Source organism: Pneumocystis jirovecii (assembly GCF_001477535.1).
Source record: "Pneumocystis jirovecii RU7 chromosome Unknown supercont1.8, whole genome shotgun sequence".
Lineage (NCBI taxonomy): Eukaryota > Fungi > Ascomycota > Pneumocystomycetes > Pneumocystales > Pneumocystaceae > Pneumocystis > Pneumocystis jirovecii.
In genome coordinates, this window is record NW_017264782.1 from 427,885 (window position 1) to 454,558 (window position 26,674).

General features: G+C 21.8%; 6 protein-coding genes and 1 non-coding gene across 7 annotated transcripts; 6 read left to right on the forward strand and 1 right to left on the reverse strand.

Annotated features, from left to right (window-relative positions):
- Positions 1-119: 119 nt before the first annotated feature.
- Positions 120-190, forward strand: T551_05024. Its single transcript has one exon. It is a non-coding gene; the product is annotated as a tRNA-Gly (tRNA).
- Positions 191-613: 423 nt separating this feature from the next.
- Positions 614-2,732, forward strand: T551_02048 (uncharacterized protein; the record flags this gene model as incomplete). The annotated part of the gene is made up of 6 exons (XM_018374311.1): positions 614-847; positions 1,125-1,313; positions 1,364-1,495; positions 1,539-1,891; positions 1,936-2,551; positions 2,595-2,732. 6 exons carry the CDS (start codon positions 614-616, stop codon positions 2,730-2,732), a joined length of 1,662 nt encoding a protein of 553 aa, XP_018229665.1.
- Positions 2,733-3,203: 471 nt separating this feature from the next.
- On the reverse strand, positions 3,204-4,796 carry T551_02049 (uncharacterized protein; the record flags this gene model as incomplete). Its single annotated transcript, XM_018374312.1, has 4 exons — positions 3,204-3,386; positions 3,428-3,967; positions 4,012-4,608; positions 4,782-4,796. 4 exons carry the CDS (start codon positions 4,794-4,796, stop codon positions 3,204-3,206), a joined length of 1,335 nt encoding a protein of 444 aa, XP_018229666.1.
- Positions 4,797-5,720: 924 nt separating this feature from the next.
- Positions 5,721-7,095, forward strand: T551_02050 (uncharacterized protein; the record flags this gene model as incomplete). Its single annotated transcript, XM_018374313.1, has 2 exons — positions 5,721-5,781; positions 5,831-7,095. 2 exons carry the CDS (start codon positions 5,721-5,723, stop codon positions 7,093-7,095), a joined length of 1,326 nt encoding a protein of 441 aa, XP_018229667.1.
- An 8,713-nt stretch (positions 7,096-15,808) lies between these two features.
- On the forward strand, positions 15,809-16,955 carry T551_02051 (uncharacterized protein; the record flags this gene model as incomplete). The annotated part of the gene is made up of 4 exons (XM_018374314.1): positions 15,809-15,982; positions 16,018-16,028; positions 16,075-16,206; positions 16,247-16,955. The coding sequence occupies 4 exons, from the start codon at positions 15,809-15,811 to the stop codon at positions 16,953-16,955; spliced, it is 1,026 nt and encodes a 341-aa protein (XP_018229668.1).
- A 1,522-nt stretch (positions 16,956-18,477) lies between these two features.
- Positions 18,478-18,847, forward strand: T551_02052 (uncharacterized protein; the record flags this gene model as incomplete). The annotated part of the gene is made up of 2 exons (XM_018374315.1): positions 18,478-18,686; positions 18,739-18,847. 2 exons carry the CDS (start codon positions 18,478-18,480, stop codon positions 18,845-18,847), a joined length of 318 nt encoding a protein of 105 aa, XP_018229669.1.
- A 4,161-nt stretch (positions 18,848-23,008) lies between these two features.
- T551_02053 (uncharacterized protein) lies at positions 23,009-25,127 on the forward strand (the record flags this gene model as incomplete). The annotated part of the gene is made up of 5 exons (XM_018374316.1): positions 23,009-23,023; positions 23,079-23,104; positions 23,165-23,631; positions 23,693-24,869; positions 24,923-25,127. 5 exons carry the CDS (start codon positions 23,009-23,011, stop codon positions 25,125-25,127), a joined length of 1,890 nt encoding a protein of 629 aa, XP_018229670.1.
- Between the last annotated feature and the right edge of the window lie 1,547 nt (positions 25,128-26,674).

Sequence of the window (26,674 nt, forward strand, 5' to 3'; positions counted from 1 at the left end):
TCAAATAATGTATTTTCTTTAATAACTATATTTAAGCTTTTTAATATAATTTGAATAGTACAATTACCTGAAAATTAATGACTTAAATTTTTATACCTTGCAAAGTTAAAGACTAATAAGCGTTTGTGGTTTAGTGGTAAAATCCATCGTTGCCATCGATGGGCCCCGGGTTCGATTCCCGGCAGACGCATTTTATGATTCTTAAAATTTAATTGAAATACCGAAGTTAAATTAAGGTGCAGTTTTTCAGCGTTTACTTCAAACTTGAAAAGTTTTTTTTTTCTGTTTTCATTTACTTAATTTACGTAAACGTGTTTTTCATTATTTATATAAATAAACATAAAAATCTATTTGTTTTTAATATCTTTTTTCTAAAATTTAATTAAGTTACTCTTAAATAACACGACTTGTGTTTTTACCCTTCTATATATGCATGAATTGTTTTTTCGTCGAGAAACTTTAATTTATCAATTTTTATCTTGAATCGTGCACCAAACCAAATAATTTTACTCTAATATTCACGAAAAAAACTTATAAAAAAAAGAAATTAGAAACAAAACTTAAGTGGGCATTAAACAGGAAAAGAGGCACAAAAATTTAATATAAAAGTAGTATGTCAGACCTTGATACAAATAAATTTGTGCCAGAACATCGCCGGAGCAATTTTAAGTCCAAAAATATATTTGGGGCAGATGAATTAAGAAGAAGACGTGAAGAACAGCAAATGGAAATAAGAAGACAGAAGCGAGAAGAATCATTGGCGAAAAAGCGGAATTTAAATATTATACAAGGACCTGAAGCTACTGAAAGTGATGACGAAGATTCTGCTCTTCATCTTGAGGATCAGGTGTGTATTTTTTGCTTTTTATTTTAAATCCAAAATGCTTTTAACTTTTATGATTCATTTTACCTCTTATATTATCTTTTTTATCTTAAAATCATTAAATGAAAATTTCAATTAAACTGTTTATTTATTGAAATTAAGATTTTATCTTTGGTTTTTTAAAATAAGAAAAAGACAGGTATTAGAATTACATACAAGAGCATTTTCAGCCTTGCTTTAATTATATATATATTAGATATATTTTATTTACCCCTTTTAGTTCATATTCTAACATTTATAGCTTAATAATGAATTGCCTCAAATGATTGCTGGTGTTTTTTCAGATAACATTGAAGAACAAATACCAGCAACAACTAAATTTAGAAAGCTTTTATCCAAGGAAAGAAATCCTCCTATTGAAAAAGTTATAGAATGTGGCGTTGTTAAACGTTTTGTGGAATTTTTAAGAAGCCCACATACTTTGGTTCAGGTGAACATTTTTATCTTATTATATTAATGTATACTAAATCAATGGTGTAGTTTGAAGCTGCATGGGCTCTTACTAATATTGCTAGCGGTAGTTCTAGTCAAACTCAAGTTGTTATTGAAGCAGGCGCTGTTCCTATTTTTGTAGAACTTTTATCAAGTCCAGAAGCTGATGTCAGAGAACAGGTTTAATTATTGTTTTTTTCTATTTTTTATTTATGGAAATTAGGCTGTTTGGGCGTTGGGTAATATTGCAGGTGATTCACCTGAATGTAGGGATTTTGTGCTCCGTGAAGGTGCTTTAAGACCTTTGCTTACTCTTTTAACTGAATCCCGGAAACTTTCAATGCTCCGTAATGCTACATGGACGCTTTCTAATTTTTGTCGAGGAAAAAATCCACAACCTGACTGGAATACTATTTCTTTAGCACTTCCCGTTCTAGCGAAATTGATATTTTCCCTTGACGATGAAATTTTGATTGATTCTAGTTGGGCTATAAGTTATTTAAGTGACGGATCCAATGACAAAATTCAGGCAATCATTGATGTTGGAATTCCTAGACGTTTAGTAGAATTGCTTATGTAAATATTATTTATTTTAGAGTGTTAAAATTAACTTTTTCAAGGCATCCTTCGACTTCTGTTCAAACTCCTGCTTTAAGATCAGTAGGAAATATCGTTACAGGGGATGATATTCAGACTCAAGTTATAATTAATTGTGGTGCACTTCAAGCGTTATTATCTTTACTTTCATCACCAAAAGATGGAATTAAAAAAGAAGCATGTTGGACAATATCAAACATAACAGCTGGCAATTGTACTCAAATTCAAGCAGTAATTGATGCTAATATTATCCCACCTCTCATTAATTTATTGGCTAATGCTGATTTTAAAACTAAAAAAGAGGCATGTTGGGCTTTAAGTAATGCAACTTCTGGCGGATTATCTAAACCTGATCAAATAAGATATTTAGTTTCTCAAGGATGCATAAAACCTTTGTGTGACTTATTAACATGTTTGGATAATAAAATTATTCAAGTTGCTTTAGATGGTCTTGAGAATATTTTAAAAATTGGCGAACTAGATAAAGAAAATAATGGAGGATTAAATCGTTTTGCATTATATATTGAAGAAGCTGGAGGAATGGAAAAAATTCACAATCTTCAACAGAGCTCTAATCAAGAAATTTATTTGAAATCATATAACATAATTGAAAAATATTTCAATGATGACGATGATGAGGTCAAAATTTTATTATAATAAAAATTTTTTTAATTTTGTTTAGATTGATACTGGATTAGCTCCTCAAGTAGAAGGTCATACGTTCAGCTTTGGAAACATCAATAGTACTCCAGGATTTTCCACTGCACAACAATTCAATTTTTCTAATATAAATACTAATGGTGACACAACAATGAATTAGATATTTTTATTTGTATTATTTTGGTGTCACTGACATCAATATTTTATTCTGATGACTTCAAAGTATATAGCTTAGTTTTGACTATAGTACACTCATATTCATATTATAGGCCAAGGAAGTTGTAGTTTCTATGTTTATATATTTTCCTTTATACCTTTTATATATTTTTGGACTACTATTTTAGCATAAACATATAACACTTTTATACCACTACTTTTTTAGTTATAAGTACTACATTTTCAATTAAGTTCTTAAATTTTTATTATTAAAAATATATATATTTAAAATAACAATTTATTAAAATAATTATCCAAGAAAACAAAAAAATGAAAAAATGCAGTATACCAATCCATTTAAACTATCCATGTAGAAATTACAAATTCAAAAAATAAGAACCCGAATTTTAAATTAAATTTATAAGTATAAAAATTGCGACTATTGTTATTTTGAAAAACGCAAAATAAATATTAATCATGTATGCTCAGCCATCCAATTCTCTACAAATTTACTAGCCTTTTTGAACTTTTTATCAGCATATTTTTCATAAATTGCATTATGATGCTCCTTTGGAGATTCCAAACATTGCAATATAATATTGACAAGAGGTAACAGTTGACGTTCAGTATAAGATGAGTAATAAACATGTGCATCAGTCTAATTTTATTATTAATAATATTTATAATATAAAAGCTTACCCAACTTCCTTTTTCTAACATACAACGTGAAAGATAATGAGCTGCTGCAACAATAAAACTTGGTAAAATCCCTATAAACCGAGAATCCATAACAGTTAATTCTAAAAGATATTTTGTAAGAGTACGTGTGTCTAAATCATATTCATCTGCTTTTGATACACGCCGCAAAAAACTCATTGGGCCAGGCCATCCAAGATCAAAATTGAGCATGTTAATCATATATCTTTCAGCTTTCAAAATTTCTTCTGAAGAATACCCATGATCTACCATATATACTATTTCATGAACTGATGGACATATAATTTCTTCATATTTACTAGCCAAAAAAAGTGCAGTAGCACCAACGAGTTGCAATTTAGGAAGAGATATAACTTTTACAGAAAGAAAACGATCAATTAAATTAATTGTAAGGTAAAGTGTTTCAGGAAGAAGGTGAAATCGTGAATGTACTTGAATAAGCCAATCAATTAATACAGAACGCATTGACCATTGCATATCAGGCTGATGATCAATATATGTTGGACTTGGTTTGTACTTAATCTAAAGAATTTAGTAATAAAAATAAGCTTAAAAAATCAACTAACTTCAAGTTCACGCATATAAGCAAATATTTCATCTGAATATTCATGTGCCATAGTAATATCCCATTCATCTACTTTTTCAATAAATTCTTTTCTAATCCTTTTCAGTTCCATAATATCAAATTTAGTATATTTTAAAAGATGATTACAAACATCGTCTGTCCTATGTCGAATACTTTCATCTTTTAAAATATCTGAAGAAACAAAATTATACGATATCTTCTTATCTTCAGAATCATCATTTAATTCATTTCGAAACCGATGATATAAACAATGATTAGCTAAATCTTTTTTATTTATATTATCATGTTCTAAAGAGTTTTCTTTTACATGTAAATGACGCAAGGCTTCTGAAAAACCAGCTGCTTCAAAATTCCCTAATCTATGATTGCATAATTTTGATTGAATAAAAGAAGGTTTAATATGATTGTTACTAACATCAGAAAGCACCGTTCTTTTAGTTCCTATTTTAGATGTATTACCAGATGTTTGAAAATTTTCATTATGTTCTGAAAGATCTAAATGACACTTATATTGTTTTTGAGCAATTAGATCAATATTTTCATCTTGTTTTATACGATGCGAAAGAGATTTTTGAACCTATAAGTAGTTTAATCTTTAAAAATAAAAACTCCAAAAAATTTAAAACGATTTTTTTAGTTGCAATACAAACAAATAAATTGATAAAAAGGATGTTTTCAAAAAAATATCTATTGGTTTTAAAAGCCATTATTTGATTTTGTTGAATTTTTTGGAGGATATTTAAAACATACCTCATAAGAGCCCATATCAAAACCAAATACTCTAGAACACTTTTCAAGTACAGACACAGAATAAAAAGTGCTGTAATCTTTTATAAATGCTTCCCTTATATTTTTAAAAACTCAATATTTTTTTAATCTCTTCTAATTTAATGCATTGTTGATAGTTTTGATCTAAATGTTGTCTAGACAACGTTTAAAACGCGTAAAATTAAAATTTAAAAAAAAAAACTAAAAATATTATAAATATATCTTTTTTTTCTACCTAAAATTATAGACCTATTATCTTCCTATTTATAAAGCATTTTTAGTAGTAATCAATATTAATATATATATATTGCTTTTATGCATAAATTGTTTTCATATAATAATCCTGTCATTAAATTTTTAGTATTTAATTAGATTTAAGATTTAAAATAAAATAATCACAAAATACTTGAAATTCGAATATGGAAATCAAATAGTTCGTAATTATACTTCTATTATTAAGATCTATAAAGCATTACTATTTTTTAGCAATTATATAAATAGCAGAAATATTTTTCAAATTTGTAAACAAAAAACTTTCATAAAAAATATAACGAAACTATAAAAGAATAAGAGATAAAACACGTGAAATTATCATGTATATAAACAAAATAATTAATTAATTGACTAATTTATAAATAAAACATTTTAATAAAAATTTTAAAAGGTAAATTATTTTGAGATTTTATGTTATTACATTTTATACAGAAAAATGTAATATATATATATATATATAACCATAGATTTAGTAAAATCATTAAAGAAATAAAAGAACTAAATATAATCTCTATTTACTATTTATCTATTATCTATTATATATTAATTATTTGCTGTCAAACCAAATCGGAACAGCTCCTGAATTTTTTACATCGGAAACACCCTTTTACAAAAATAACATTATTCTCTTATTCTATCGCTTAATGAATGAAGCTCCCAATATTCTCTATATTTCTGAGTATTACTTGTGTTCTTTCAAGGGCTGATGGTATTTTTGATTGTTTCTAGTTTTTTTGCTTTTTTTTAACTTTTTTTAGAATCCAAAAATAATCATATTTCAAATGGAAAGTTTTTGGATGATGACGAAGCTTTTGCACATTTTTCACGAGGGGATTCTCCAGACTTTAATAAGAAGATTAAAAAAGACCTTTTAGAAATGAAGTCTAAATTTGATGAAATCATTTCTACTTTACAAAACCAACAACAAAATAATTTAGATGATTCTTTAAAACCACTAGCTGAGTATCTAAGTGGTCGAAGTTTGGAAGATGATCTTGTTTCATCTATGCTAAGTTACTTTAAAGGACATGATACTATACAAGAATGCAAAATTTTTCAAAAAATATATTCATCTGCTCTTAATAATTTTGATAAGAATAATAAAGATGATGCTATGGATAAACTGCATTCACTTCTTTCAAACGATGATTTGTGTGAAAAGTTATTAAAGCATTTACAAAGTATATGTCTTAGCATTAAAAATGAACATGATTCAATCAAAGATTATACCCAGGAAACTTGTAGTCTTCATCTTGCAAAATGTCATGATTTGAAAGATTCATGCGGTGAAACTTTGAAAGAATCATGTAAAAAGTTAGAAGAAGAATGTAGAAAAATACAACATACTACTGAGGACAAAACTCACGTTCATCCAAAAGATTTATTTGTTAAAGTTCATACTGTACTAACTACGCATACTATAGTAGCAATGGAGACTATAATTGCTCCAGATATTTATGTAGAGACGTTAATAGTAACAAAAACATGTTGTTTGGGTAGACCAGCTCCAACGCATACAGAACCGGAACCTGAGCCTGAACCTGAACCTGAACCTGAAGATCCAGAGGAAGGGGAACCAGATGAACAACCGGGTGAAGAGGAGCCAGATGAAGAACCAGGAAAAGAGGAATCAGATAAAAAGCCAGAAGAGGAACCAGAGGAAGAGCCAGAGGAAGAGCCAGAGGAAAAGCCAGAGGAAGAGGTGCCAGAGGAAGAAGAGCCAGGGAAAGAGGAACCAGGGGAAGAAGAAAAGCCAGAAGAGGAGCCAGAGGAAGAAAAGCCAGAAGATCAGGAGCCTGAACCTGAGCCGGAGCCTGTGCCAGAAGAACCGGATCAAGAAGAATCTGGTGATTCAGATGATAAAGATTGTACAATTACAAAGACAACAACAGTAACGCCTGAAGGTACAGAGAAACCTGGAATAGATGATAAAGGTTATGGTGTTCGAGTACAAGGGTTTGAAAGGGCAGGAATAATTTGTTTAATTATAGGAATAACTTCTGGAGTATGGATATTTGTTTAGGATGTAGAGATATACTTCATCTAAAGATAGTTATATAAATTCATGTAAGAATAAAAGCCTGTTCATTTGTATTTTTTATAATATAATGATATACCTACAAAAAAATATTAAAGTATTCAAAAATCCTTAAAAAAAATATGTTGGAAATATAGTATTTAAAAGGGAATTTTAGCTTTTAGTTATTAAATTATTGTTTAACAATTATAATTTACTAGAATTTTAATTTTTTGCATTTATTTTTCTAAGCCCAAAAATACTAATTAAATATAGTGAATATATGAATTTATTTAATTATTTTTAGAATACGTTTTTGTTTCTACAAAAATCAATTACTTTTATACATATATTTTTCTTAAAAAGGGTTTTAAATTTAAGAAATATTGTTTAAAAACAAGTTATATAATATTTTAAAATTTATATAAAAATTACAAAAACAAAAAATGAATATGTTTAAAATAAATTTAAATCAAAAAATAATAAAAACAAAAATTTAATTTAATTTTTAAGTATTATAAAAAAGATATAACGAAGATTAAAAAATAATTAAAAGATTAAAAAAAGGAAAATTTAGAAAAAAAGAATGCAACAATTATGTTTTATATATATAAATATAATAAAAAACATTAAAAAATGAAATTTTTAAATTTAGATATAATGAACAAAAAATTAGTAAAGATTATTATCATTACAATTATATAATATTATTAAAAGTTGAACAAGAATTTTAAAAATATTTACAGATAAATATATACATTGTATAATAATAAAAAATAATGTATTTATCTAGATTTTTTCAAAATATTTATATGAAATAATTATAAAAAAATATTAGATAAATACGTATTTTTAAAAAATAACAATAGAATATTGTTAACTTTAATCAAAAATAAAATATAGCTTTATCTAAAAAATATTTTACTTTTATGGATTAAATTATAATAATGATACTTAAAATAAGTATAAAGAATAAAAGTATTAAATAAAATATAAATATAAGGTTCATTTTAATTGAATAAAAAAAAATATCTTACTAAAAGAAAAAAAGCTAAATTAGAAATAATTAAAAAGCTATTAATAAAGAATATAATTAGTATAAAAGCATTAATACAGTAATATAACTTAAATAAACGTAAAGATAATTTTAAAATTTTTATAGATTCTAATATTTAGTGTACTAGTTGAAATATTTATAAAGCTAAAAAAGTTAAATAAAAGATAAAGGAAATATAGATTTGGCTTAAAGAACAAAGTAAAAATCTAAATTTAACTCCTTTTAAAATTCTTTGAAATATTGTTAGAGATAAATGAAAATAATATCATATTTCCAAGGTTGTTTGAGTAATTCCAAAAGATCAATGAAAAATTTTAAGTAACCTGAAATCAAAATGCATTTGTTTTAAAGAATTATTTTAGACAATAAATGCTAAATTTATTAATACATTTATGACAGTAAAATTAATATATTTAAAACAATTTCTTAAAAAAGTATATTATATATTTTAAAATAACTTAACGAGGAATTATATGATTTAATAATAATATATGTAGAATGAGCGTAAATGAAATATTAATCTTATTTAAAAAAATATTAAAAAAATAATGTTAATAAATTTGTGAGTGTAACCAAAAAATATGCATTGGATACTTAGAAATAATATCAAAAAACACAATCAAAAATTCAAGATTTTAAATATAAAATTATTTTTTTTTAATAATTATAAAGAATTAAAAAATATAAAACATTAAAATATGATTTAAAATAAATTGAATAATATTTAATATTAAAAAAATAGATTGATAACTTAAGAAATGTAAAAGTTACAAAAACATTTATTGAAAAATAAGAAATTTAATTAAACACATATAAAAAATACGAAAATATAACTTTGAAAAAAAATAACCTTTTTTTATATTGTATAGAAAATTAATTATTAAATAATTATTAAAAATATTAATTTTAAATACAATTTAATAAAAAAATATAGATTATAAAAATTGTAATTATAAAAATTGCAGAAAAAAAACGGAAATAAAAAATATAAAAATATAAATATAAAAAAACATTATGGTATTTTATACGAATCATTTTTAAAAATTTATACAAAATAAATTAATACAAAAAAAACACCGAAAAGTTTTTAAAGAATTAAAAAAATTTTAATTTAAATACGAAATATAAAATTATTACTATAAATACAATTTTACTAATAGAAATAAATGCAAATTATTTTATTGTAAATATTTCTTAAAGGAAAAAATAAAAACTAGCAATAACATAATGTAATTTTAGTTTCAATAAATTTAGATAACTATATGGAAAGAACAAATTCATAGATAAACATCAATCCAGAGAGACTTATATGTTTACGATAAGATAGCCATTGAAAAAAATTAAAAATTTTCAATATAACGATAAAAACATTAAAAAACATACTTTTATAAAAATAAAATCTTAAATTTTATATGTTTTACGTAAATTTAAAGAAAACTTTCTCGTGTATGAAAACTTCTGTAAATGGATTGAAAAGATATAATGTGAATTAAAATAATTATTATTTTACATATAGCAAAAACATCAATATAAAGTATAATAATAAAAGAATAATTACGAAAAATTTTAAAAAGTAATAAAAAAATGTTAATAAGAAAGACTGTATTTAGCCCTTAAAAAAATACATAAACGATACATATATAAACACATAAATATATCTACTCATGCATCAACAGTAATATTAGCTATTTGCTAGCGTTTATAAGAAAATATAAATCTAAAAATTTATTAACAAAGAGAAAAATAAACCCTAAATCTGAAAATAAACAAAAAAATAAAGCCTAAAAAAGATATGTATACTTAAAAACTAAATAACATAAAAAATAATAAACGAAAAACTGTAGAATTGAAAAAAGAGTAAGAGTAAGAAAAAGAACAATTTTTATTTTATACGTATTCTATAATTTTTTTTATTTTTTTACAATTTATTTATTTTAAATATATTTTTGTTTTATATTTCTCCAGATTTTATTTATACTATCCTTTCCTTAAATATTTGAGGAATGCATTAAAGAAAATAATAATATACCACTATGTATTTTAAAATATTTTTATTAGAATTATTTAAAGATAATTAAAAAGAATAATAGTTAACAAAAAATCTAAAAAATATTTTATAAAACAAAAAATATGCTTGGATATAGAAATGCTATTATCTATTTGATTTTAAGAATACATAGCTTTTAAAAGCTGTTTTTAAAAGCAAAATATTTATTTTTTCTAAAAATAATTTTCAAATATTTTTAAAAAATAAAAAATATTTATATTTTTTATAAAAATGTTTTAAAATAAAATTGAATAAACATTTAATGATTATGTTTAGTATAAAAATGACTTTTTGCCATATATATATATATATATAAACTTTATATAAACAATTATTAGAAAATTAGAAGAAATTATATTTTTATAAATGGCTAAAGATAAAACTTATTTTTTTTTATTTTAAATGCTTAATATTATTATTAATACAAAATTTTAAATAATTTTTGATTTCAATTTTTGAAAGATCTAAAAATGAAAAATATAAAAATACAGTAAAAAATAATAAATATAAATCTATATTTAAATAAAATAAAACTAAAATTATATATATATGATATGACAGTTAAACATAAAAATTAAAAAATCAGGGTTTAGAAGAATTTTACTAACTTTAAAAGTATTAACATATTAACAAAATCATTAATAATAAATGATGAATCTGCTGAAAACAAGCAATAATGTATAATGATTATAAAAAGGTATATTAAAATTATAAAAGTTTTTTAAATATACATAGAAAAACTCTAAAAAGTCAAAATAACTGGCAATTAAAGTAAATTATTTTTCTAAAACCAAATAAATGAAAGTTATTTAAAAAAAAATATATAAAGAATTCTTTGGAATAACTAAAAAGATTATATAATTGTTGAAATAAAAATTAATAATTCATTCTAAAATATTATCAATTAAGTGTATTTTTTGCTTAAGAAATGTTATTTTTAAAACTCATACTACACCAATGGTTTTAGATATAAGAAATTCAGCACTAGGTTTAAAAAAAAAAACTATATATACATTATAAAGATTATTTTTTACTGAATAGAATCATTTTTAAGAATTACATAGAAGTTTCATAGCTCTTCAAAAAATACATTAAAATATGTTTTATTTAAGAAAAAGTTAAAAATACAGCTAAAATATTGAAATTATAAATTCAAATTGTTTTTACCCAACAATATTAATAACTTAAAAATTATATAATAAAAATGTAAATATCTTAAAAATTAAAAAATTACTAGTGTTGACAGAGTAATGAAAGAAAAAGAATATCTAATGATTAAAAGATTTAATTATATTAAGACTTAGTTCTTAAAAATATTTCTATAATAACTCATTAAAAAAAATTAAAAAGTTATAAAACAAATTGTCAAAAAAGTAAATAGTAAAAATAATAAAATTGGAGTAAGATTAATTTTATTAAAAAAAATTATACATAGTTCAGAAAAAGTATTGAAACTCTAATGTATTACATCAAAAACTTAACAAATTAATAAATGGGTCATTAAAAAGTAGTAAATATAATTTTTTTTACAATTCGATTTAATTAAATTCAAATAGCAAAAGCTGATTAACAAATACTAAAAATTAAAGAACAGATACAATCAATCATTTATTTTATTTATTTATCAAAAAAATGTACATTATATACTAAGGAATAATATTTAAACAGATAGCATTTATATTAAGCTTAGACGATCTATGTTACCCTAAAAAACTTAGAATTAAAAACGAAATATAAAAAACATAAAATTCTTGTAACTTAAATTTTCAATTCTAATAAATTCAAAAGGAATTTTTCTAGCTTTAGGGTAGGCATATTTTCATAAAATATAAAAATATTTTAAAAACTCAAACTCATTTTTAAGAATACTATAAAATACTACAAATTATTTAAAAAGTGTTGTATTCTTTTTTAAAATTATATTACTACATATTTATAGAGAATTTAAGTATTTTTACAAAGAGTAATAAAAACATATATCTTAATAAACTTAAAAAATCTAATTTATTCTTCAAAATAAGATTCTCAAATATTGAATTAATTTAAAAACTAAAAAAAAGCTCAAATAATTAAATAACCGAAGATTCAGGAACAATTGTATAAATTTCAATATTATATTTATTGTACATAAATAATTATTAAAACTGACATATCTTAAAATCAAGTTTTATAAACTTTTTAATAAATTATAAAACAATTTAAGTCACTATAAGTCACTATCAACTAAATTTATGGAATTATCAGAGACTAAAAGAATAAATTTCTCGAAAAGTTAAAAACTTAAAAAGAATAACAAATATAAAAATATATCAATATAATTTTGATTTTTAAAATAGTAAACAGAAAAAGATTATGATTAATATTAAATACTAATTTAAATACTAATTTAAATACTAATAATAATATTATCATTGTTTATTTTAACTACGATAATTACAAAACTACATATATTAACAATAATGATTGTAAAATTTTATATTTTATCAATGAAAATAGATAAACTCAATGCTAATAATAACTATATTGAATAAGAAGTATATAAGAATTTCATAAACTTATGCCCAAGTATAATTAATAAACACTATAATTAATAGTTATTTTAGTATTAAAATAAAGAAAATTAGATAAATCGAAAGCAAATTAAAAGAATAAAAAATAATTTCAATATCTTAGATGAAAAGTATTATCTAAATTATTATAGTCTTTGAATATAAACAAATAGCGAGTATATATATTTCCCTATTTAACAAAGACAATAAATCTAATAAAAAAATTTAAAAAATAGAATTAAGAAGAAAAATATAAAAGATAAGTCTGATTTTAAAAAAATTGAAAAATCTAATGAAAAATAAAAAATATATTTAAAAAGTATAAAAAAATCTTACCATATTTTGTATATACTTCTTATATATCTCCTACGCATCTCATAAAAGCAAAAATTCTAAGAAAACAAATATATAACAAAACATTTATATTTCTATGAAAAGTATTATATTTAGATACATGAATTTAAATATTAAAAAACTAAGATTTCATGAAAAAAGTTTAATAAGATTAAAAATTAAAATTAAATTTAAAACTATAAAAAATACAAAAACTAAATACATTTAAAATAAATTGAATTAGAAAAGGGTTATAAAAATATGACTTAGAACAAAAAATGTATAGAGCTACAAAAATATCTAAATAGTGTCAAAAATAATAAAAAATATTTTAAAAAAACTAAAAAAGAAAACAGGGAGATAAAAGAGTTTTAGAAAAATATAATTAAAAATTATGAATATTAAAAAAGTTTAAGAAAAGTCACTTGAACGAGTACTAAAACGTCTCAAAATTTATAAAAATAAAACAATATTATCTGCTTTAAGATATTCGGTAAGCGTTTATAAAACAATCAAAATTATACATTGTTTTAAAAGACAATAATTGAGTTATATTATATTTATATTTAGAAAATTTAAATAAAATAATAAAAACACAATGAGTATAATCTATACTAAACATATTAGTGTTGTATAATAATATAAAAATGTGGATTGTGTAAGTATAGCTATATAATATATATTTCAATTCAGACATTTGACTTCGAGTTCAATATCTTATTAAAACCTGATCAAGTCTTAAATAAATTTTAATTTTACTACTAGTTTTACTTCAGATTTTTTCGAATTCTTTAATTAAATACAGGATTAAAATGTATAAAAAAGTAGAACTATTAATATTTAGATTAATATAAATATTTACCAAAGAATATGAGCTATAAAATATATTATCAAAAAAGATGGCAATTTAGAATTAAATAATTTTTTTCAAAAGATATCATTCTGTATAGAAATTCAAATTAATTTACAAATAAAAGAAAGCGGATTTATTAAAAATAATAAAATGAATGATAGCATTTAAAAATAATTACTGCTTACTTATTTTTTATTTATTATTTTTTTTGAAGGCCATTGCGCATTTTTATATCAAAAATTCATTTTATTTATTAAGTTTTTTTTTTTTTTTCTTTTAGTTTGATTTAATCTATAAGAAACCTCATATTTTGCATTTTCAGTATAATATATATTCTTTCAAAAAAAATAAATATTAAAAATATTTTTTTCTTTTAATTATTTTAATTTTTATTTTTAGAGTTAGACAATAAAAAAAATTCAGATTATTAAAAGAATAAAGTATAAAAAAATTTGATTAACATTGAACACATAATATTGATAAAAATTACATTATAGTAAGACAGAAATTTATCATACGTATGGTAATTTAAATAACTTGAATTCTACATTAACTCATTTATAATAAAAAAAGCAAAATTGATTGTTAACTTCTAGAAAAAAATAAAGTAAAATAAATATCCAAAATTTAACATTAGTGTCTACGCATATAAAAGGAATACATTGGAAACTACATTACTTAGTAAAAACTATCTTTTAACTTTAATTCAAAAAAATGTTGAAAATGAAGAAAAATGCAAAGAACCCAAAACATATTACAAAAATTTAAAAAAGATAAATCCAAGTTTGAATAATATGAATCCAAAATTAAAAGAAATATGTAATAACAGCATTCAAGATGAAAAATGCAAAGGGTTAGAAAAGAAACTTGAAACAGAATCCAAAAAACTAAAAACAGTTCTTAATAGCAATTTAAAGCAACGATTAACATATGATAAATGTAATAAGTACCATCTACAATGCCTTTTTTAGAAGAAGCATATCTACAAATAATTGATATTTTATTTAGCAATTTAAGAAATAAATGCTATTAAGAGAAATGAGATGATTTAGCAAAAAAAGTTCTTTTAAAAGTACTCAAGAATGACTTCAAAAATAATAACAAATCTAAAGAAAAACTTAAAAAATTATGTTCAATTTTAACTGAAAAGAATGATGAATTGATGTATTTGTAACTCAATCAAAAGGAAACCCCTAAACTACTCATAGAAATAGCTAAAAATATCTATGAAAATCTTAAAACGGTAAATAAAGCACTATTAAAAAATCTCAACAGTATAACGTGTTATTTATTATAGTCAATGTTATTTTTACCAAAGTTGTACTGAAGATGTAAAAAAGAATGTAAAGATCAAAAAATTGAACACAAACTTCCAAATTCTTTTTTTAATCCAATTAAACTGAAGACTATATTGCAAGAAATCATTGGTGTGGATAAATTTTATGAACTAACAGAATATAATGGTATTCTTATTGGAAGACCAAAAAATTGTTTTATTTATTCTCATTGTTGATTTTAGACGAAAACTTGAAAGATGCGGATAAGGATTATAAGTGTAAGATGCATTAACTTTAAAATGTGGCTTTTTAGTTAAAATGAAAAAAAAAAACTTAAGAAGTATCTATACAGATAAAAATTATAAAAAAAAACATATTTTTGATAAAAATCTTTCTAGTAGTAACGATCTGGAGCCATCAAAGTTATTTACTTAAAGACAATTGTCAATTTCACCTCCAAAGAAGAAATTTCTATATGTTATCAGAGTGCTATTATTTGGCTAAACATTGTCCAATAAATCTTAATACAGCATGTAAAAATGTGAAAAATACGTCTACAAAAGAGGGCTTGATGCAAAAACAAACAATTTGTTAGAGAAAGAAATGCGTGGTATGCTTCATAATTTGATTCAAAATAATGGTAATAATCTTAAAAAATGTCAAAAAGTATTATTGCAAACATGTAAAAAATATAAGAATAAAAATGAAGGACTTTTTATTCTTTACATGAATCCAAAAGAAACTTGTTTAATGCTTAAGAATGATATAAAAGTAAAGGTAAATGATTTGCATTAAGTTTTAAATAAAATAAGGGATACACCGAGTAAACGTGATTGTACTAAATTTTAAGTATTATGCAAAAAACTAAGAAATGATTCGAATTCAATACATAAACCATGTTCTACATTAGAAGAACGTTGTACTTTTCTAGAAAATGTAGAACAACTAAAACATTATTTTTTGGAAAAAAGAAAAAGATTTTTTCTCAAGCAAGGAACAATGTATAAAGAGTTTAAAAGAAGAATGTCTTAAATTATTTAGAAAGGAAAAGAATCCATTTAACTATTCATGTGTTTTTCTTGAGAAATCATGTGATATATTGGTTTCTAATATGATAGATCATTATACTTCACTTAAAGAAAATATGGAAACTTGGAATGTAATTGATAAAGTAAATAATGATACAAAGAAAGAGAATATTTGTCTATTATGGATGCCATATTGTGATAAGCTTACACCAAATTGTCAGAATTTAATAAAAAATAATAATAATAAAAATGGGGTTTGTTTACAATTAAAAGATAAATGCAAGTTATTCTTTGAAAAAAGAAGAATGGAAGAGGCAATAACATATCAGTTGAGGGGTAGTTTGTCTACACGTGACGAATGTAAGAAGGCTCTTGATGAATATTGTCAACGTTCAAAAAATACAAATAATGCTACAACTGCAGGTTTATGCAAAAATATCACCACTAATGCGAATAGTCATCAGATTAAAGAAGATTTTTGCGCAAGAATTATTGCTCGTGTACTTGAGCAGTGCTCGGAATTATTAAAGGAAATTACAAAAGCAGATAACTTAGAAAAAAAACGTGAGAAATTTGAAAAAATCAAAAAAGATGCAGAAAAAGCAACGAAAAATGCTAAAGTTATTTTATCAAAAATTAAATCAGTAAACAATGAATTAATGGAAAAAATTATACTTAAATTATCTAATAAAAAAACAAACACAGTAATGAAATCTAAGTAATATAAAATAATTTATAAGAACTGTAAAAAAATTTAATTTAAAAATTTAATGATTAAAATATTTAAATTTCCAAAACAAAATAGATCAAAAATATACTAATTTTAGAAATAAAGCAATAAAGAATATTAAACTTTTAACTAAAAATTATAGAAATAAAAGAAAATTAATTTTTAAAAAAGTGTATTTAATATATTATAAAAAATTAAAAAAAAGCTAAAAAATTTAAGTAAAAATTTTAAAATTAAAAATTAACACTTCAAAATATTAAATTTCAAAAGAAATAATTATCATTGTTTAAAAAATATGTTTATTATTTAAATTATACTAGAATGAAAAAAGTAAAAATTTAAAAAGAAATATAAAATATATCATTTATATAATTCTAAAATTATATATTAATCCAATAAAACTAAATGCAAAAGTTAGATAAAAATTGAATAAATGCATAAAATAAATTTAAATAAAACATAATTTGTTAAAATTTTTAAATCATACTTATGAAAAAAACTGTCTAAAAAGAGAAATTAAATGAAAATAGATTTAAAAAATGAAATCAAAACAGAAAATCAGAATAATCCTATTTTTATCTGTAAAAATATAATAAAAAATAAGAGGATACAGCAAAAAAGTATTATTAATAAAATTAGAATATCTAACTATAATAGAAAACAAAACTTATTTGTCTATTTGTTATATATGCATTAACTATCATTATTTTGATATTTTATTATTTCAGAATAACCTCGTATTTTTTATTTAAATATAAAATATTTTTTATAGTTCTTTATTTATTCTTGTTATAATATATATAAATGAATAAATGAAAGCATTTATATTAGCTTATTTTCTTGATATAAAATACAATTTCTCAAAAAACATTAGTATTTTATGTTTTACTTTTTAATTTTTTTAGAGTACATTCATAAAGGATTTACTTTATTAAATCCGATGAATTTAATAATGAATTAAGTATAAAATCGTTGAATAGTACAAAAACTTTCAAAATTAATATATTTTTTGTATACTAAAGAAAATATTTTAGCTATAATTCTAAAAGAAAATATAAAAATAAAAACAGAAAATGTAAAACGAGACTGAAAATATTGCGAAAATTTATAAGAAATTGAACCAGATCTTAATAAAATACATTCAAAGATAAAAAAATACGCAAAAATAACACAAATAGAAGAAAAATGTAAAGATCAGAAAAAAAAGTTAAACAAAACCATGTTAGTTTTAAATCAAAGCTAAAAGTGTTATACAACCCATCTAATGAAAATTGCAAAAAAAGAGCAATAATGTCTATTTCTGGAAGGAACATGTTCTATTCTTTTAATAGAGTGCAATATACTAAAAAACGAATGTTATCAAAAAAAGCGTGATAAGACAGCAAAGAAATTCTTTTTGAGAGCACTTGAAGATACTCTTGAAAATACATGTATAGAAAACTTCAAAAAATATGTATAAAGTCAAATCAAGAAAGTAACGAACTAATGTATAAATGTTTTTATCCAATCTATACATGCACAATATTGGAAAAAAGAACAAAGAAGATATGCAACTCCCTGAAAACTGGAATAAAAATTGCATTCTAAAAAATACTACTGAAACAAGCGCTTCATTACTTAAGCGATACCATTTTTACTGGAAGAACTGTGAAACTCAAGAAAAACTTAATTACAATGAATTAAAAACTAAATGTGAAAAAAAGGAATCATTTATAGACCTCCGGTTTCGAATTTTAACCCTATGAACTTGGAAATTACATTGATGGAGAAAATAGATTTGAAAAGCTTTATAAAAAACTAATAACAAATGGTATTTATATTAAGAAGCCTTCCATAAGAGATATAATTATTCTTTTAATATCATTTATTTATAAATTACTCTAATAGCAATATCAAAGATAGATACGATTATGTTCTAAAATAGAAATATAAGGATTTTAATAACCATCTAAATTTAAAGGACCAGTGTAATGGAAATAATGCAAATAATAAAAGAAATGAAATTTGTAAAAAATTAGAAGATAAATTAGTTGATAAACTAAAGGAAATTTTATTAAACAATAATAATTGTATAATGATGCTTAATAAACATTGTGTACAATTAATTCATGAAATCAATGAATTTGGGAATCTATACATCAATATTATTAATGGTAAGAATAATATTAAAATCAAAAAAGAATTTTTCAGAAAACTATTTAACCGAGCCCAAGAAAAATGCTTAGAATTGAAAAACGAACTCACAAAAACCATCAAGGAACTAAAGAAAAAAGAAAGAGTATGAGATATTAAAAAAAAAGCGATGAAAGCAATAAATGAAATATATCTTATTCTATTAAGAACAAAAATATCAAGAAATAAATCACTAAATGAAATCGCACCTGGTACACTTAACAAAGCAAAAAAAGTATTACAATTTAAACTTATAAAAAAAACTCTAGAAATAAATATGATAGAAAAAGAACTAGCAATATTTAAATTAATAGCAAAAACATTTAATCTTTAGAGTTAAAGAAAATATGCTAACATCTAATAAAAGAATGTGAGTTTGAAAAAGAATGTAAATTTAAGGATCTATACAGAAAGATAAAAAGAGTATGCTCAAAACTGGTGTCACTAAAACCAGAAAAAGTAATAACAATAATTCAGAACATAACGATTATAACGACAAAAACAGAAAAAGTAGAAAAAATAGAAAAATAGTAATAAAGAAAGAAGAATATGCATTAATTTGCACAATGAATACATGGATTACGCATACATTAACAAATATAACTATATCCATACAAACATCTATAATCACATCAACAGTAATATTTACATCAACATGACAATGCAATCTTGTAAAATGCACAATGAGAGATGAAGATGCAGGATAGATATGGCCAAGCGAAGAATTGAAAAAAAATAGATGGACTATGATCAAAAGAATATTGATAATCATCATTATTTCAACTATAGTTTAAAATAAGCAAAGCTTAATAAATGCTATATATATGAAATAACTAGTTTCTAAAAAAGGTCGTACATATTTAAAATAAATAAATAGAATTATAAAAGCTAAACAGAGTAATGACATTATTTATATTAATATACAGTGCACTTTTACACAATAAATATATATTTTTTATTTAATTAACTCATATTCGTCGTCTGGGATATCTTTTATATCTTTTTATTGATCAATTTATTATCAACTCACTTTTATGTTTACTTCATATTAACTCAAAGAAAAAAAATAATAATACATTTTTAATAAAAATCGGAATAATGAGGTATCCTAAAACTTGAATGTTAAATAATTATTATTACAAATTTTACTTCTAATTTTGCTTATACTAAAACTTATTTTAATTTTAAAAAACATTAAAAAATATTTATCAAGATCTACAATTATAGTTACTTTTAAAAAAATGATTAAGAAGTATATTTAAAAACTTGTAAAGTAAAATAATCCATATTATAACAATATTCTGAATTTTGGTTTGTAAAAAACAAAAATATAAAATAATTTATAAAAAAATACAAAAATATTTAAACTAAAATAATTAATCATTAGAATAGTTATTATTTAAAAAATTATTTAAAAAATATTTCTAAATCTACAAAATCTATAATTTTATTTTTAAATGAAATTAAAAAAAAGAATATAAATTATGAATGAATAGAAAAAAAAATATACAAAAACTAAAAACTTAAGTGAAAAAATTAAAAGTTATTTTCAAGATAACATAAATATATACTGATTTAAAAACAAAGAAAAAATATTATACCTTTTAAATAAAAATATAGAGAATGAACAAAAATATATATTTTTAAAAAAATATTTGATGTCATAAAAAAAAATTTTTTCTTGAAACCATTCAAAACAATAATTTAAAGTTTAAAGTAAAAAAAAAAACTTATAAAAGATAATCAAATATAAGAGTTTTAAAATAAAAAATTTATAAAAAATTTAAAAATCGAAAATAAATAGATCCAAAAAAAAAAAAAAAACAATTTTTATTATTTAAGAAGTCTTTTTATAATTTAAATTATAAAAGTAAAAAATTTTATAAAAAAGTTAAAAAAATATAAAATATAAAATGTAAATTTATGTTTTAATTCAAAAAAATTAATACAAAAAATCCCTAAAGAATTAATAGATATATATAATACTTTTAAATAAAATATAAATACTAGAAATTTAAATTAAGCTTTTAAAAAACTTCAAAAAAAACTTAACGAGACTAGATTAAAAAATGAAAATAAAAAAATTTAAATATAATAACATATATATATAATGATATAAAAAATGAGGAATAAAAAAAAATTAGAAAGTAAGAATCGTAAAATACAATACTTATGATAAAATATTATTTATTTATTATGTATTGATTATTAATTTGTTATCATTTTATCAATATTTTTGATAAGAATGTTTTTCTCGATATTTTTTAGTCATAAAATAAAAACGTTTGTATTACCTATTTTTCTTAAAATAGTACATTCTTTATTAAAAAACATTGACATTTTATTTTATTCTTTATTTCATTTAGCTTTTTTTAGAATTTATTTATAAAAGGTTGCGTTAAATTTGTTATAAAATACATCATTCGTTTTAATAGCGTATAAAGCCTTTAAAATAACACCAAAAGACTTAAAATTAACAAATTTTTTATCTAGTGAAGAAAGAATTTCTGCTTTAATTTTTAAAAAAAACGCAACAAATGATCAATGTAAAATAAAACTAAAAAAATACTACAAAAATTTTGAAAATACAAATAAAATCTAAGTGACGTTTTTCCAGAATTAGATGAACTATGTGAAGATACTGAATTAGACAAAAAATATATTTATTTGAAAGAACAGCTTATAAGACGATCTGAAGGACTTAAACAAAATTTAAAAGATATAAAAACTAAATAATCACTAAACAATCAAGAATGTATTATGTAATCTGAATGTATGCTCTTGGAGGAAATTTATCCAAATGAACTTAAAGAAAAATGTAATTATTTAAGAATATTATGTAACGAAAAGAAACAAGATAGTTTAACAACAAAATTCCTTCTAAGAGTTTTCACTAACAATTTAAAAACTAAAGAAGACTATGGAAAAATAATTGATAAAAATGTCTTATATTTATGGAAAAAAACAATAAACTTGCAATAAATATGCAATTACATTAACTGTAATATTAACAAGGCTCTAAATCTACGCAAGATATACAAGAGAATAACCGAATGATATGAAGCAAAATAGAAAATCGAAAATGAATGAATGAAATCCAAGAAGTAGTAATAGTAGCAGTTATTTCGGTTATGATCTAAAAAGATCAATGGATGAAAAAGATTAAAAAAGGGCACGTATAATTTAAAAGAAACGAACAAGCAAAATAGCGGAAAAGGTTAGAAAATAAAATAAAGAATAGTATCTTTTCATTAATTTACAACAGATTTCTCTATACATGTTTTCTTATCAGTCTGTTTATCGCTACTTTTATAATCCACTAATAAATTCGCTTCTCTATTTACTCCACAATTAACCCCAAATTTTATGTGGGATTTACTCAGACGCAATTAAAAAGTATATCGGACACCTCATACTCGTAAGAGATTACAATTTTTTCATTTTTAGTAATTTTTTTAATATTATATTTAAGATAAAATGAAATAATACAATATAAAACAACAAATCTAAAAAATAAATAAAAATAAAAGAGTAATTCTCCATAAACATAGCCATTTATAAGAGTTTAAAGATAAATTAAATTAATAAATTTGTCAAAACGATAAACGAAAAAATAAAATAATTGAAATTAAACAATATATAAAATACATAAAAATGATATTATTATTTGAAACAAAATACAGTTTAAATTATATTTAATGCCATATTTTTCATACTGTAAGTTTTGTAAAAAATCAAATTTTTTTATATTTTTATAAAAATATTGTAACTAATTAGGAAACTAAATTAAAGATAATAATTTAACATTCAATAATTTGTATTTTTATTCTAAAATCTGAAACCAAATTTAATAATATTAATACTAAATTCATAATGGAGACAACTAAAGTATATCATCTTTCTAAATGAAGGCTTTTGTCTTTGTGATCTTTGTGATTTTAAGCACAATATCATATGCTTTTTCGAAAGGTATTAATACTTATGGTATTTTTATTTTTTTTCGTTTTTTTTTTAATTTTTATCTTTTAGAATCAAAAGAAAACTTAAATTTATTTACTTCAAAAAAATTAGGAGTTATGGCCCATCAGTACATTCTGAATCAACTGATTCCTTATCAAAACACTTACTATCTTCATCTGCATGGTTTATGGTTTTAGGTGATGATGTTTCTATGTATAGTCTTATCTTAGATGATTCTATCACAACTGAAGAAAAATGTAAAACATATTTAGAATATTTATGTGAAAAACTCGTAGAAAAGCTACCGGGAGGAAATTTTACCAATATACTGAAGAAATTATGCAATTTAACTAAAAGAAATAATTATTGCAAAGGTCTCTTTACTCAGGGTCGTATTAAAAAAGACTTAGATAAAAAATGTAATGGTATAAAGGATAAACTCAAATATTATTATTATAGTTTAAGTAAAACTTTATTTACAGGAGAATGGAATGCAAGAATAGAAGCAGAAGATTGCGAAAATTATGAAACGTTGTGTATAGTTTTTCAAAGAATTTGTTATGGTTTGATTAGCGATTTATGTGGCAAATTTAATAGTCTCTTATAAAAAATATACTAAAGATACTGAAGATAGCGTATTATTGGAATTTATAGGAAAAGAAGCACTATCTAATGAACCGAAAGATGATGAACTGGAACATAAATATCTATATACCGAATGTATTCGCACTCTTCTTGAAAAATATCATTGTGTAACCCCTTTTGGGCCTACTATGGCAGAATCATGTTCTCAACCAACGGATACATGTAATCACTTTAATCGAAGTACTACCATAACTTGTCGATATTTGGACTCTTATATTAAAAAAGTTCTCTCAGAAAAACAAGAGCATATCACAGGTTATGAGAAAAAGATAACAAGAAATAACTGTTCGTTACTCGGTGCTTGTGAGTATCATTTATTACTCTGTTATAACAAAACAACAGAGGATCTTTGCAAGCTAATAATAAAAAAATGCTCCATAAAAGTTGACCTAGATATGAATTTCATAAAGAACTTTTCTTTAGGCAAATGCAATTCAACGTTTAAAAACGTAAATTTAATTAAATTTTTTTATGAAAAAGAAAAAAGTGGAGTTTTATTACCGCATAAAGCTCCATATCTTACTCCTCTTTTAATGTTTTTCTCTTCCCTAGGAAGATCTACTCTTACTTTAAAGGAAAGATGCTTGAATTTTATTAAAAAAAATTGTTTGGCTCTTCTGGGTATGTTTCCTAATCTTCATGAATATTGTAAAAGTGGACATACTGATGAATGCGAACAATTGGATGAAAAGATGAATACAACATGTTTCAATTTAAATAAAACATTTGAAGAATTAGGTCTTACTTCTATTAATGGCGTTTGGACTATACTATGGAACAGCACAGCAAACAATATCACTACACCCCAATGTCAAATGTTAATAGAAGAATGCACTTATTTTAGACGTGGTTGTCTTGGTATTGAAGGTCCATGTGAAAATGTAAGATCTCTATGTTATACACTGAGTAAAAAAAGATCTCACTTAAATTATTTTTGGGAAAAACTCGAAGAAAAACTATCACCTAGTGATTTTAGCATTTTTAATCAATCTAATCTATCTCAGTCCTCAGCTGCTTCTAATTTATACCAGCATATATACAAGCATATTCTAGATATATGTGCTAAGTTTGGAGGGACTAACGAGGTTTTATTTAGATGGTGTTTACACCCTACCCCTAATCACCCCCGGTAACTTCCCTAGGTGACTTGTTTCTTAGATTACTTTATGATTTTTCAGCAAGGCACGATGATTTAAAAAGAGGCTTACTATATGTAGGAGAACCTCCTAGTTTACCAGAATGTGCATCTTATATTTATGAATGTCACAACTTATCAAACATTTTTAAGGATCTTACTACTAATTGCACAATACTGGAAAAAGCATGTTATAATCAGTCACAAAACTATGATAAACTTGAAGATTCTAAGCTTATTAAGTCGACTTGATGTTAATTAAAGTAGCTTTATCTAACTCATAAATTGTATCTTTTAAACAGAATGTAATTTGGGTTATTATTTTTTAACTTATATGATTTTGATAATAATGTTATTATAAAAGTTATTATTTTTCACGAATATATTAATAGGACATAAACAATATTAAAAGCTAAATAACTATGGAAAATAAAACAGTAAAACTAAAATTTAATTATTAGGAACCGGATCAAATCATAAGGTATCATTATTGAATCATCTAGAGTATTGGTTTTTGTCATAAATATAATCTAGAAAATAGATAATGAAAATAATTTTATAGGTTAGTTTTTTCATAAAATTTCTTTATAAACAAAAATACATTAAAATTAAAAATTATATTTTTTTTAAAAATAATAAATAGAAAATAAAATCCTATTTTTAATATTTTTGCATTAAACCAGTTATTCAATATTAGTTTTTAAGTCTTTAAAAACAAATTATATATCTAGAGATTTATATACTTGCTCTCATTATTTACATAAAATGTATTAAAGTATGTTGTATTAGAAAATATGTTTTAAACATTTTTTATTTTTTCTGAATTTTTATTTTCTAAAAATATTAACTCAAAATTAATAAAATTTTAGATCATTTCAAATAAAAAGTTTTTAAATTAAAACTTATTTTTAATTTTAATTAAAAAAATTATATTTACGCTAATAAAAAATACTTCTTAATCAACGTTTAAGAAATGTCTAAGTAAAATTTTAGAAGAAAGCATATATGTTTAATAAATAAGCAAGTAAAATGACAAGAACTGCAAAATAAATTAAAAATAGTCTCTTCTGTGTCAACTGTGTTAATTTAAATTGAATTTTTTTAAAAAACTATTTTCTTTATATAATTAACCTATATTTTTCACTAAGCCATTTTTTTACTAGTCATGCTTTTTATATTATATTTTTTACTCGTTTTTGCGTTATCTATATTTACTCCTGATTTACCCCATACTACTTTAGAAACATTTGAACATAAATAAAACTATAAAGCATGTTCTAAAATTAACTATTATTATATACTTTATTTCTAATTTTATTTATTTTAAAATGTATACTTTTAATTTCAAAAAAAATTTAAGTGAATACATAAATATCTAATCGTTATCATTTCTAAAAGAATATTTATAAAAGAATATTTAGAATAATAACTTGTAGAATAGAATAATCTATATTATAGCAATATCTAAAAAATTAATTGTATAAAAAGTCAGAAATATAAAATTAAAAATGATTTATGAAAAATATAAAAAATATAAATTAAAAATTGATTATCACAAAAGTAAATGTTTAAGATATTTATAAATTCAAAAAATTATAAATATTTTTTAAACAAACATCTCTTATACATCAAAAACTAAAAAGAATTAAGTTTTTTAAAGTTGATTAATGTAAAATTCTTTTTAAATTCCAAAAAAGTTAAAGAACAAGAAAATTTAAAACAAAAATTAAAAAACTTAAAATCAATAAAATAATATATTAAAATTTATTAATATTAAAAGTGTACAGAAAACTTATACG